This window comes from Mytilus edulis, chromosome 6 (assembly GCF_963676685.1).
Source record: "Mytilus edulis chromosome 6, xbMytEdul2.2, whole genome shotgun sequence".
NCBI lineage: Eukaryota > Metazoa > Mollusca > Bivalvia > Mytilida > Mytilidae > Mytilus > Mytilus edulis.
In genome coordinates this window covers 9,043,206-9,057,559 of record NC_092349.1, presented here as the reverse complement: position 1 = coordinate 9,057,559, position 14,354 = coordinate 9,043,206, and the positions used below count along the sequence as shown (strand labels likewise).

Here is a 14,354-nt window from a genome sequence, read left to right as displayed (position 1 = left end):
AATTACACCATTATAGCCAAAAGAAAATATAACATTCTGACAAGCAAATGTGGACAACCAAAACAAAGGGCAAAAATACAAGAATACACTCATTTACCAAACTAATTAGAAAACTTCTCGAGAATAAAGTTCAATAATTTAATTTTGGATGTAACACGTCTTTTGATGGCCTGACGTTATTTTGTTATGAGCCCATAGACATAATTTAGTCATGTGATCGTGACGTCATCAACGTTTTTTCATGGTTTTCTACGGTTTAAAATGGAATTTAGAATTAAATTATAAGAAATGACTGTAATATTTTTTCTGTCTATTCAAAATGACATACAAAATGTGGTGCACACTGAATAACTCGCGTAGCGGGTTATTTAACAGTGTGCACCACATTTCTTCATAGACAGAAAAAATATTATAGTCATTCCTTAAATAACACCATAAGTTTACGCATATTTTATTGTCAATAAACAATACGAAATGATGAAACAATTGAAAAAAGGTGCTATCATTTTGTGATGACTTGGTGTATAGTTATGTAGTTGGTGACAATCGAACCCAATTCTGTAAGTATTAACCGATGACATTTAACGTTACCTTTTATAATTCATTAGATAGTTGACACATCCTAGAAATTCGACGTCATGTTGTGGACAAAGAATTTGGACGACTTCCACAATCATCGGTTAGTCGAAAAGTCAAATTGATAAAAAATATTAAATCTATCAATATACATTTAACATGGAAATGGTTTAATTTCTTTGGCATAAACTTCTTGTGTTCCTTTTAAATGCCAGTACCAACAGTATGGTAGTGCATTCGTTGAAAGCTGCCAAATTGTTCTTCATATAAATTTCATGATTAATATATACTATTGACATTGCCAAATGTGAAAAACATATATAAAATCAAAACTTAATTTACCGTTATATGTTTTTATCAGTTTTAACATTCAGAAAATAAATTACACGTTCGGTGTTCTGTTTAATTTTGGCATCTGTTTTGTTTAATTGGTAACCAAGACGTAAAAAAAACAAAAGCTGTTACAAGAATAGTTGAAGTATTATATATTACTGTCTAGTTTAATTATGTAATCTTTTATTTACCTTGTTATGTCAATAGCCGTTGTGTACGATCTTTATTTCAAGTACACTGTTCTTAGTTAATCCCTTTGAATTTTGTCTTTGTCCTTGAGAGTCTGGATTTGTTTTCTTCATCAAAATAATCATTGATTTTCATACGATTTTTTAATCTTGTTTACCTTTTTTTCTCTTTCCGTACTATTTCATCTGTCCTTTATTTTTTCTGAAACTTTCGGCCTATTATCCTGTTGTCTTTCTTGTCCATACTGATATCTTTATTGATGAAATCATATGATAAACAATAGACAGAAGATTCTGAACTACAACCTCGTCCTCTATCATTCGAGTGTGGCCTAGGGAATCTGAACTACAACCACGTCCTCTATCATTCGAGTGTGACCTAGCAAATCTGAACTACAACCTCGTCCTCTATCATTCGAGTGTGACCTAGCGAATCTGAACTACAACCTCGTCCTCTATCATTCGAGCGTGACCTAACGAATCTGAACTACAACCTCGTCCTCTATCATTTGAGTGTGACCTAGCGAATCTGAACTACAACCTCGTCCTCTATCATTTGAGTGTGACCTACTACAACCTCGTCCTCTATCATTCGAGTGTGACCTACTACAACCTCGTCCTCTATCATTTGAGTGTGACCTAGTGAATCTGAACTACAACCTCGTCCTCTATCATTTGAGTGTGACCTACTACAACCTCGTCCCCTATCATTTGAGTATGACCTAGTGAATCTGAACTACAACCTCGTCCTCTATCATTTTAGTGTGACCTACTACAACCTCGTCCTCTATCATTTGAGTGTGACCTAGCGAATCTGAACTACAACCTCGTCCTCTATCATTTGAGTGTGACCTACTACAACCTCGTCCTCTATCATTTGAGTGTGACCTACTACAACCTCGTCATCTATCATTTGAGTGTGACCTATTACAACCTCGTCCTCTATCATTCGAGTGTGACCTACTACAACCTCTTCCTCTATCATTTGAATGTGACCTACTACAACCTCGTCCTCTATCATTTGAGTGTGACCTAGCCAATAAGAATTTTCACCTACTTGTACTTACATGAGCGACATGATGGTTGTCACATGTGAGCTAGATCTGCTAGTTCGTTTCTGTGTGTGTAACATTTGTAACATTTTTACGTTGTGTTTCCGTTGTGTCGTTTGTTTTCTCCTATATTTGAGTGTGAATTCACATTACTATAAGACGTGTCACGGTACTTTTCTATCCCAAATTCATGTATTTGGTTTTGATGTTATATTGGTTATTCTCATCGGATTTTTCTCTAATGCTTAGTCCGTTGCTGTGTGTCTTACATTTTAATGTTGTGTCGTTGTTCTCCTCTTATATTAAATGCGTTTCCCTCAGTTGTAGTTTGTTACCCCAATTTTGTTTTTTGTCCATAGATTTACGAGTTTTTAACAGCGGTATACTACTGTTGCCTTTTTTTAATACCATTCCAGAGAACCTTATATCCCCTGGGTTGTTTATTTTTGTGCTGTAAGTTTTGCTTAGCCTTTAGTTTTTCGTCGTTGTGTTATGTGTACTTATGTATCTTTTCGTCTCTTCTATTTTTCTTGCCATGATATTGTCATTTGTTTTGTTTTTTCTAATGGTTTTAAATATGTATGTGGCATCTTTTACCACTCTTATACAGTAAATAATGGAACAATGAAACGGCACAGAGAACAATGAAATTGTTGGGGCGTTATAAATCACTAAACAAAATCAAACTATCATATCCAGCGTAATGGTATGACCATCTTGCTTTGCATGGAACACATATCGTATTGCTCTGAAATTAGGATCAACATCGATTCAAGAGAACTCATGGTATATAAGGTTATGGTAAGTTTAACTTATATAGATGCATTTGTTTGCACCTGTCTTAAGTTCAAATTCAAAAACCTGTTTTTAGTTGTTTTTGTTTGTGTATGTGGTTCATAAGTTTTTCTCGTTTTCAGTTCTTTATGTATATTAAACCTTTGGTTTACCTGTTTGAATGGTTTTACACTAGTCTAGTGATTTTTGGAGCTTTTATAGCTTGCTGGTTGGTGTGAGTCAAGGCTCCGTGTTGCAGGTCGTACTTTGAACTATAATGGTTTACTTGTACTAACTGTGACTTGGATGGAGAGTTGTCCCATTGGCATTCATACCACATCTTCCTATATTTATTGACATTAGATATATGACATAGACTTGATTAAAAAACCACGAAATTTTAAATGTTCTGATTTATTTTTTTATAGTTATCCTTCAAATAAAGACTAACCACTACCACACAATACAACACACCATACAAAAATCAACAGAATGTCCTTAAAGATTGATTTTCTTATTCGAGTTAAAACTCCCAGTTTGTTGGCAGGGCATGCGTTGCTCAGTCTCTACTCTTTTGTGTCTTGAATTGGAGAGTGTGTAAATCGTTCATGTTTTATAATGATTTTGATGTCAACTCTTTGACTTTTAATTGTACCGTTAGAAACTTACACCTTTTAGGAATACAAAGAAGTTCTAATTAAAATACAGAACTCAAAAGGAAATTTAAAAGTGGTCTAAAATACATGAGAAAATCATAACCAAACGAAACATATTGTAAACAGCAATGTTCCTCTCTTGGTACAGGCATAATATGAATGAATTGGTTGTTTAACTCCCCTTTTCTAAGACAGTTGTTTGTAGTTCCGAGAAATGGACCTAACTGGGTGAGCAACCCGAATAGACATAATTTGTTAATGTGACAATAATTGGGATCCAGTGGCAAAAGCTGTGTAAACACAATTCCTCTCTTGAAAATGTCATGAATGTTGTACATAATTTCGAAATTGCGTAATACAACTTATGCAATACAACATTCCACATTAATGGTGTGTACCAAATGTATGGCAATCAAATTATTTTCTATTTGCTAAGTATGATATACAGAGACATGTACAACATTTTAGTAATGTTTAACATGTTACACGCATCTCATTAAATATGTATGTGTCTCTGTATAAGATGTACGGGTCTTTATTATGCCCGATGTGATTTTGGAATTGGCATTTTATGCAGGTAGCTCCTGTAAGAAATGCCTGTACCAAGTCAGGAATATGACAGTTCTTGTCCATTTGTTTTTGATGTGTTTTGTCGTTTGATTTTGCCATGTGATTATGGACTTTCCGATTGGATTTTCCTCTGAGTTCAGTATATCTGTGATTTTACTTTTTCCGTGTTGATGAAGACGGTATATACGTTTTTATCAATTCTTTTGATGTGCTTGAGCTTTTTGTTTTGCCATTTGATTAGGGACTTGTCTCGTTGACCTCTACTTTATATCTCGTGAAAATTTTATCATAATTTTGAAGTCTTTGCCTAACGAAATACCTCCACCCATAGCAAAACCATAAAACACGGCCTTCATATGAAAGATTTAGAAGGGATTGCATCATGTGTGAATACGTAAAATAGAAGAGAGTAAAGAGGAAAGCAAACAAAGATGACATTATAATTGATTTTGACCAATGCAGAACTCTTCTGCTCACATGGATTGGTGTTGATTTTCAAACAATCAACCCCTCGGAAACAATATAAATTGACTACGGACTAAACGGAAAAAAATTACAAAAAAACACGAACAAGCGACCACAACAAAATTATGTTTTGACTGTTCCTATTTTTTATATCCCGCACTTTGTGCAAAGCTCTTACTGTAAAACCTTCATATTTTTAAAAGTCAAATCGTTCATTTTCTGCGAGAATGACGATAATTTCCTTATATTTTATAAAACATGTATTCTAAAAATTAAAATCGGGAAAATACTAAACTCCGCTAGAAACTCAAAAAGGACAGTCCCTAATAAAATTGTCAAAAGACAAATTAAGAACGAAGGATGTCAAAGGGACATACAAATGCATTGACGATATTGATATCAATGTTTCATCAATTATAAGTCGATAAGAAGAGCACTGACTTACAGCAATGACGGAAAAGAACACATATTCTATTATATTTCAGTTAAGATATTGTAAGTAAATTCACGTAAATGAAATCATACAAACCATGATTAAAATTGTGTACACCAGACGTGAGTTTAGTTTCCAAACGACAAATCAATGACATTGAACAGATAAGATATCCAAATAAGGTACAAAATGGCGGTGGAATACACCAGAGGAATATTCAAACTCATAAGTAATTACACATGACAAAAAACAAAACTACTTACAGATTTACAGTAATAAGAAGAGAACATTAAATAAAGATTAGGCAAGATGAACCCCACCAAACAACCAAGGGGAGGATTAACATGTGCTCTCAGAGGGTCGGTGGATCCTGCATTTTATTTGTGTAATTGGTGTAGTAGTAGTTAACGTATCGGACTTCGAACACAAGAGTTCCCGGTTCAATCACCGTTCCGGGGAGAAAATGCAGGGACTGAATTTTCAGCTCTACCTTGACATCATCGTCCCCGGAAACGATGACAGTGCATCGGAAGGGAACGATAAACGGCTGACTCGTGTTAAAAGAGAGTAATATCTTATGCACGTAAAAGACACTCTTGTAGATTTCGAAAAAGAGCAGGCTAATGCCGCTACAATCAGCACTCGCACCGGCAAAATGGAAAGGGATAAATATAAGCGGTATAATAAAAGTAAGCGAAAAGCAACTATGTCAGGGCGGAAATCTGACCACAAACTATTGAATGTTAAGTTGTCTTATAAACAAGCCACAAGAATGCCATCCATTTGAAGATGTTATCTGCGTAGGATGTACGTCTCCACATTAAACTTCTTCAAAGACAACATGTATTCCATATATTACATCATGAGGCATAGAAACTAAATCCATTTACACTTTTAATAGTGATTAAAGTTCATGACTCTTTGCATTCATTTAAGAATGTTTTGAAGAGACAGTAATTATAAATGCTAACAGCTGATACCTAGAATCAATATAATTCTAATTTACCATATCATTAACTGCAGCTGACGAATAATTTTTTTGTGGTTATGTGAGTGTGCGACTAGAACTGATATTTAATTTGACAGTAAAGAAATGATAGATGCATTTTCCAACATTTCTGGTTAAGTATTGGTACCCAAATGATATCATCAGCTAAACAAACAGTACTTTAGTTTTTAAATGATTCATATATATATATTTTTTTCTAAAATTCACATTTTTATTTTCGTGAGTACAAATTTTCGTTGATAACGGAAAACGTGTATGTTCGTGGATATATAATTTCGTGGTTTTGCCGAGGTCTGCATACAAGCTTATAGAAAATTTGTCATTTATTTGATTTCATTTCGTTGTTTAGCTGTACCCATAAAATCCACGAAAGTTGATAAAAGTGAAATTATTGGATTCGATATGAATTGTGAAGTGTGTAACAATTCCTATAAAAATATTTAGATATTAGAATAACGTCCCAGTTCTAAAGTATGTTTTATTTTCAAGCTACCTGAATAGATGAATTGATAACTCATAATGAGTCCAAGGGGAACAAGGGGATATACCCAAGGGCATATTACATTGTCTATGATCCAAAAAATGTATAAAGAAAATGTTAGTTATCTGTTAATTACGTGTCTTTGTAAACGTTGGAACACATTCAACATAGTATTCAGAAGTAATTAAAGGGTGCATATGTCAACTACTTTGTAGATTAATCGACATTGCGACCTGAGTGAATATGTATTACTATTTACTTGCTATATTCTTGCAGCGTATCGCTCTTACAGTTTTTGTGATGAATAACATGTTTAATTGGTAAGTCATAGTGAAATGAAGACAATCAATTCAGTCCAAATTGATTGCCAATTGCATCTGAAGATGGGAAAGAGATGCATTTAAGTATAGCATGCTCGAAATGCAATTAAGTATATCATGCTCAAATAAATAAAGATGGAAAATACAAAAAAATAGTGTTGTGGAAGCGTATGTAGAACAGACACATACTGAAAGGTTAGCAAAAACAATATTTGAAGGCAAAAAATGTCTTGGGCTTAATATTAGTATTTTTATCTGTTAAGTAGACTTTGACAAAAACCATGATAACCTCTGTTGCGGTAGGGGTTTTGCCACATGTTTCATACCTGAACTTCACATAACGTAGGGGGTTTAACCACAGGTTTCATACCTGAACTTCACATGTAGTAGGGTTTTTTTACCACATATTTCATAAATGAACTTCACATGCCGTATGGGGTTTTACCACATGTTTCATAACTGAACATCACACGTTAAGAGGTGTTTTACCTCTTTCAAACATTGATTACATTACATTGTTCTGTAGTTGTCTGTCCAAACGCGATGGCCTATACTACAGTACATGGTTCTCGTTGCTTACCATTTGTTATTATTGTTCATTGTTTATCATTATAAATACATGTTGTTTCATTTTCACAATATAGTTAAATACAATACTGGTTTAAACTGCTCTACTCCCTCACATTCTCGCTCTTGCTCTCTCACACTCTTGCTCTCTCACATTATTGCTCTTGCTTTCTCGAATTCTCCGTCTTGCTCTCCAACATTGTCCTTCTTGCTCTTTCAAACTCTCTTTCTTGCTCTTTTACATTCTCGCTTATTCACAGTATCGGTCCCACGCTCACTCACAGTCTCAGTCGCTCGTTCACTCACATACAGTCTCGCTCACTAACATACAGTCTCGCTCATTCAGTCTCGATCTCTCCCTCACAGTCTCGGTCCCTGGCTAACTCAGTTTCGAGCAGTCTTAGATCGCTCATTCAAAGTATCTATGCCTCGCTCACTCACAGCCTCGGTCTCTCGCTCACTGTCTCGGTCTCTCGCTCACTGTCTCGGTCTCGGTTTTTCGCTCACTCACAGTGTCTGTCCCTCGCTCTTATCCCCTCTCTCATGCTCTCTAACTGTCACTCTGACTCACTCATGCTCTTTCTCACTCACGCTCTTTATCACTTTCATAGTCTGGTACCGACACCAGCACACCCTGGCACCGGCAGAGGCATATCGGATCATCCTCACACAATCACATTCTCAAACACACAATCCCTCATTGTCTCCCACTCTCTCTCTCAACCTATCTGTCTCACAGACAGAGAAAGTTATAAGACAAAGTATGAGAGAAAGAAAGTGATAAAAGAACGAGAGTGAGAGAGTGTATGTCTACGGTGGCACAGTGTTCTTCTCCGTCAGGGCTGTAAAATTAAGCAGTCCATTTGGGAGCAATATATAGCCTACCGGTATCATGGAACGGCCGGCACTCTAACCTTCAGTTATCCTTCATTAGGTTTGAGTACAAAACTTATACCTTTGCATAAATTGATGATCTATATCAATATAAACTATGTACAGATGTAGTATTTAAATCTTTTACCTTTTAACTATTAAAAAGAGAAGTTTTTGTCATTTTTTCTGTCAATTGATATTGATAGTTGATCACTCTTTAGAATTATTCAATTTGATTTTATTCAAAATGATTTAATCTTAGATTATTTAGAAATTTTAGAAATGAACATTTTCAAGAACGGTAACTTAAATTGTTGTATATGTGTACCTCAAACAAACAAACCACGTGTTAACCAACCTATCCAGGTGTAGTCTGGGAAGTATTTGAAAATAAACAGTTCTAATTTAATTCTTAGATATTTTCTTATCTATCTTTTTAAAAGGCAAGGATAAATTAGAAAGAATCTATATAGCATATCATTCTGACAACTTTAAGATTTCTTTAGAAAGATTGAGATTCCCTTTTAAAATTCAATGTAATTCAATTCAATATTTATTGGAAAGAGCACAATAGAGGCGTGATCGAAATGTAGACAATAATATATTTAAACAACATACAATTGAAATATAAATCCATGTACCAACAAGTCATGAAGTAAATAATATGGATACCATAACATTCAGAACTCATAGTGATACCATGTTAACTCTTCATAATTCTACTTTAAAAAACACAATCACCTATAAATCAAAACAAAATATTAAAAATTAAGCTGAATTTAGATTCTGTAAAGTATAGATCTAATGAGCTTAATCGGCATACTAGACATTTATAACAATACAACACATAATCCATATGCAATAAATTACACAGCACATCATGAAGCACTACAAGTATGTTGACAATAAATAAAATATAAGCATGACCGTACTTTGACCTATAATGGTTTACTTTTATAATTATGACTTGAATGGATAATTGTCCCATTGGCACTCATACCATATCTTCCTTTATCTATGATAAGCTATATATTAAAGTTAAAAGTATACTAGGTATTCAAGATAAAGGCATACTAGGTATTAAATAAAGGCAGCAGTAGTATACCCTGTTCAAAATTCATAAATCGATAGAGAAAAAACAAATCTGGGTTACAAACTAAACCTAAGGGAAGCGTATCAAATATAAGAGAACTACAACACAACAGAGACACAACACCGAAATGTAACACACACAGAAACGAACTACAGTATAATGTAACAATGGCCAATTTCCTGACTTGGTACAGGGCATTTTATAAAAAAAATGGCGGGTTGAACCTGGTTTTGTGCTTAAAGCGTCATACTAGGTATTATAGCTAAAAGCATATTAGGTATCAAAGCTAAAAGCAAACTAGATATTTAGGCTAAAGGCATACTAGGTATTAGAGCTAAAGGCAAACTATGTATTCAAGCTTTAAGCATACTAGGTATTAAAGCTAAGAGCATATAAGGTATTAAAGCTTAAGGTACACTAGGTATTCAAGCTAAAGGCAAAGTAGGTATTAAGCTAAAATCATATTAGGTATTAAAGCTAAAGGCATACTTGGTAGTAAAGCTAAAGGCATACTAGGTATTAAAGCTAAAAGCAAACTATGTATTAACGCTAAAAGCATAGTAGGTATTAAAGCTAAAAGCAAAATAGGTATTAAAGCTAAAATCAAATTAGGTATTCAAGCTAAAGGCATATTAAGTATTAAAGCTTAAGGCATATTAGGTATTAAAGCTAAAAGCAAACTAGTTATTCAAGCTAAAGGCATACTAGGTATTTAATCTAAATTCAAACTTGGTATTCAGGCTAAAAGGATACTATATATTAAAGCAAAATGCATAATAGGTATTAAAGCTAAAAGCAAACTAGGTATCCAGGCTAAAAGTATAATAGATATTCAAACTTAAGGCATACTAGGTATTAAAGCAAAAGGCAAACTAGTAATTCAAGCTAAAGGCAACCTAGGTGTTAAATCTAAAAGCATATTAGGTATTAAAGCTAAAGGCATTTTAGGTATTAAAGCTAAAGGTAAACTAGGTATTCAAGCTAAAGGCAAACTAGGTATTAAAGCTAAAAGCATATTAGGTATTAAAGCTAAAAGCATATTAGGTATTAAAGCTAAAGTCATACTTGGTATTAAAGCTAAAGGCAAACTAGGTTTTCAAGCTAAAAGCAAACAAGGTATTCAAGCTAAATTCTAAATTTTGACTTTTCCTTGTTACTTGATCTTCTCTCTCATTTTTTTTAAAATGTTTCGTAGATCCGTTTTAGACTGTTTAAGGAACATCAGTTTGCTGAAACAATTTTCAGCTTTCAAATTATGTCAATCATTCATCGCTTACAAATGTATTTGGTCAAAGCAAAGTATGGTTATATTGTAATGTATTGTAAATATTGTGCTCTGTTTAATTTGGCAAAATATTTAAGTTTTCTGATGTGTCAGTGGTATGACCTCTCCCCCCCCTTTTGTGACAACAAAATTTTTATATGGGACATATCGCTAGAGCCCCTCCCCCATTTTTAATCACTATCATGTGTTTGAACTCCCTTTTTTAAAACTTACTTGATCTGCAACTGTATATATCTCCCAATTGATACGATATTCCCGTGCTTGCATTTCCTATCATGATTTTCTAGATTGAGAGTTGCTGCTAACAAGGAAGCTATTAAACCAAGAGTTCCAAATGGTGAAGTTGAAATCATCCCTCCGTAAATTTTACGGACGCCATCACAAGTTGGTTGACCGTTATGGAAGTTTCACAGATGATATTGGATATGTTCCTTACGTCGTAGCTACAATCCCCTTCCCTTTCATGAATTTGACCTACCGAATTAGACTATTTACCGGATTTGTTATAACATGAGCAAAACGATGGATGCCACATGTGGAGCAGGATCTGATTACCCTTCCGGAGCACTTGAGATGGCCCCTAGTTTTTGGTGGGGTTCGTGTTACTTATTCTTTAGTTTTCTATGTTGTGTCATGTGTCATGTGTACTATTGTTTGTCTGTTTTTCTTTTCATTTATCTTTTAGCCATGGCGTTGTCAGCTTATATTAGATTTAAGAGTTTGACTGTCCCTCTGGTATCAGCCGCCCCTCTTTTATTATTCTCTATGTTTTTGGGTGATTTTACATCTTACATCCAATGAAGGTTCGTTTTTCATTCTCTACATTTACACAATTTACCCTTATAGCTCATCCTATCTATACAAATTTTTAATTTCATTTTTTTTATCATACTATAGTCACTTGATCTCATTATAGTGAAGGAATTTCAGATAGAGTATTCATGCAAAACGAAATCAATATAAACAAGAATGTGTCCATAGTAAACGGATGCCCCACTCACACTATCATTTTCGATGTTCAGTAAACAGTAAACTTTTGGTCCAAAACTCTAATTTGGCGTTAAATTAGAAAGGTGATATCATAGAAAACATGTGTACAGCATTTCAAGTTGATTTGACTTCAACTTCATCATAAACTAAAAACTAACTTGCCCAAATATTTTAACCTTAAGTGGGACAGACGGACGGACGGACGCACGAATGAACGAACGGACGCACAGTCCAAAAATATAATGCCCCTAGGCATGTTAGGTGGGTCATAATAATAAGAAGATGTGGTATCATTGTCATTGAGTAATTATGAGAAGCAAGTTATCCATAACGTAACTGTTTACTATTTTAATCATCAATTTTGATTTATTAAAAAAAAAAATTTCATTTAATGCAAGAGATTAAAGGGTTATATTTAATTCAAATCAGTACAATTAATACTTGTATCTACAAGGTCCGTTTTTATACAAAGAATTAGTATCATGTGATTCAATCATTATGAATTCTTCTCTAAAATCTTTTTTACATATAAATGTATGTTATTTTGAGCGAACAGCGTCATGTTGATGATTTGTATTATGAACATTAAGTCTTCAATTACAATTTAAAATAACACTAGTTGTAGCTTAATGTTAAACATTGACATTATGTTCAGTTAAAACATTGTTGTGTCGGACGTCATTCTATTGTTTAGCACGTTCTTTATTTCAGTATTTGGACTATCATTTATCTGTAAGAAACCATTATGTTACCTTTAGCTGTCCAATATTTTTAAGAATATCCCTCCTCATTCTTAAAAAATACTGCACATCTAAAGGTAGTATTACTCATTCTTACAGGCAAATGATATTTCTATCACTGAAATAAAAACCTATTAATTACAATTTCGAATGTTAAAGGACGACCATTTGATATTCTTGTTTGAAAGATGCGTGGTTCCGTTTTCAGATGAATCCTCCTTCCTCGGCTGTTGTCCACTACAACTTCTGAAGGTGCGCCGACTAGGATGATTAAGTCCCCGCCCGAAACCACATGGCTATCCAACCCTACCTCTACACTTTACTGCTTCCACTGCTCAGACCTTTTCCTCCACAACAACATTGTTGATGTATCGGCCTCTTTGCACTTATTACCTATGAGCTTCCTTCATTTAGTGCAAGGGCTACAAGCATATTTCAGAGGAATTGTGCTCATCCTGCAACAAGCATGAAATTTGGCATAAACCTTCCTAAACCATTAATCTTTAATTTTAGATAGGCAGGCATTTCAAAAAAGTGTCTCACTTCCGGTAAAAGCCAATATGGCGGACATTATACTAAAATCAACTCAATATCAAATCTTGTGTGTGAAAAGGTGTTATAATCATGCTACAATCATTATATTCACACAAACCTTTTGTTTGTGTTACTTTGTAATACATCATATAGGTTACATGTCTTTTAAACACCTACTTCCGGTAAAATCCAATATGTCGGACATTGTACTAAAATAGGTGTATTTTTTAGGGAGAGTAATCGAAATGTGTTTTAATGTATTGCTTCTATCATTATAGTGTGCACAAAAACTTTCTCTAGTGCTTCTCATAAATACAATATGTAGGAAATATGTCTTTAAATTGCATACTTCCGGTAATATCCAATATGGCGAACATAGATATAGCAATTTTATATTTTTATATTTTATTTTTTTCGAAATGAGAAAAAAAAATTTGTAACGGTCATTACACTTTTAGCTTGAAGTCATACTCAGACCACTTATTCACTATTATGTTTAAAATATTTTAATACAAAGTTAACACTTCCGGTATACAATAAGATGGGGTAAATTTCAGAAATGAGTTATCAATCTTTATCCTCGATGTAGAGTTTTGGTTAGATTGATTTAAAAAAAATCAATCACTAATAACATCTTTAGAATTACAAATATATGGGTGCAAATACATTTTTATTCACAATCACCACCTAAAGCACACAAAGTAGTGCACGGGAAACCCGATTTCCACATTTACAACTGCCATGGCATTATTTCTTACACCCACAATGTACAAGACCCTGACAAGATTACGAGGCCCAGAAAGACCTGTTCAAAAATGTTCCAATTGACCATCTTTGTCCCTTCACCATACACATCCACCTTGGTATATTGCTTATTTTACATGCTGGAAGAGAGAAGACCAAGTCGGCGGAACAGCCTCAATTAGTCTTCCTTTTGCGCTTACAGTTGTTTTCTTGCTTCGTTAACCCCATCTGATGCGTTTGTTCGCTCGTTCATCAAAACCACGTAACATTCCATCAATGATATTATCAAATCCTTATATATTGATGTAGGCTGATCAAGCATCATTCAAAATGCTTAATTCACATCTACAATTGCCATCCATGTCTTCCCAAACAGTTGTTTTTTCCTTTTCCAGTAAATGAAGATACCGTATCACAATCCTTCAAGGCGTGGAACATGCAGAGGAAGTTTGTGTGTTCGCTCGACGACTAATGCATTGCATAGATACAATGTTTTTTTTCATTCCCAAACGCAAGGAATAGCAAAACAGCAATTACATTAACATCAGTATCGACTGTTCAAATCAGGACTCGTTTACGTCCTTTTTTTACTGCATCATACACATGCACCATGATTCTTGTGTCAGCCTCTTCGTGTTAACATGTTGCATTTAAATCTTAAAACATCATCA

At 34.1% G+C, this 14,354-nt stretch overlaps 1 protein-coding gene across 1 annotated transcript in view; it reads right to left on the bottom strand.

The window, feature by feature from the left end:
• LOC139526179 (complement C1q-like protein 4) overlaps positions 1-2,118 on the bottom strand; it is a 75,247-nt gene extending 73,129 nt beyond the window's left edge. Inside the window, exon 1 of the mRNA XM_071321304.1 lies at positions 1,954-2,118. Coding sequence (XP_071177405.1) covers positions 1,954-2,118 — 165 coding nt within the window. The remainder of the gene's footprint in view (positions 1-1,953) is intronic.
• Between the last annotated feature and the right edge of the window lie 12,236 nt (positions 2,119-14,354).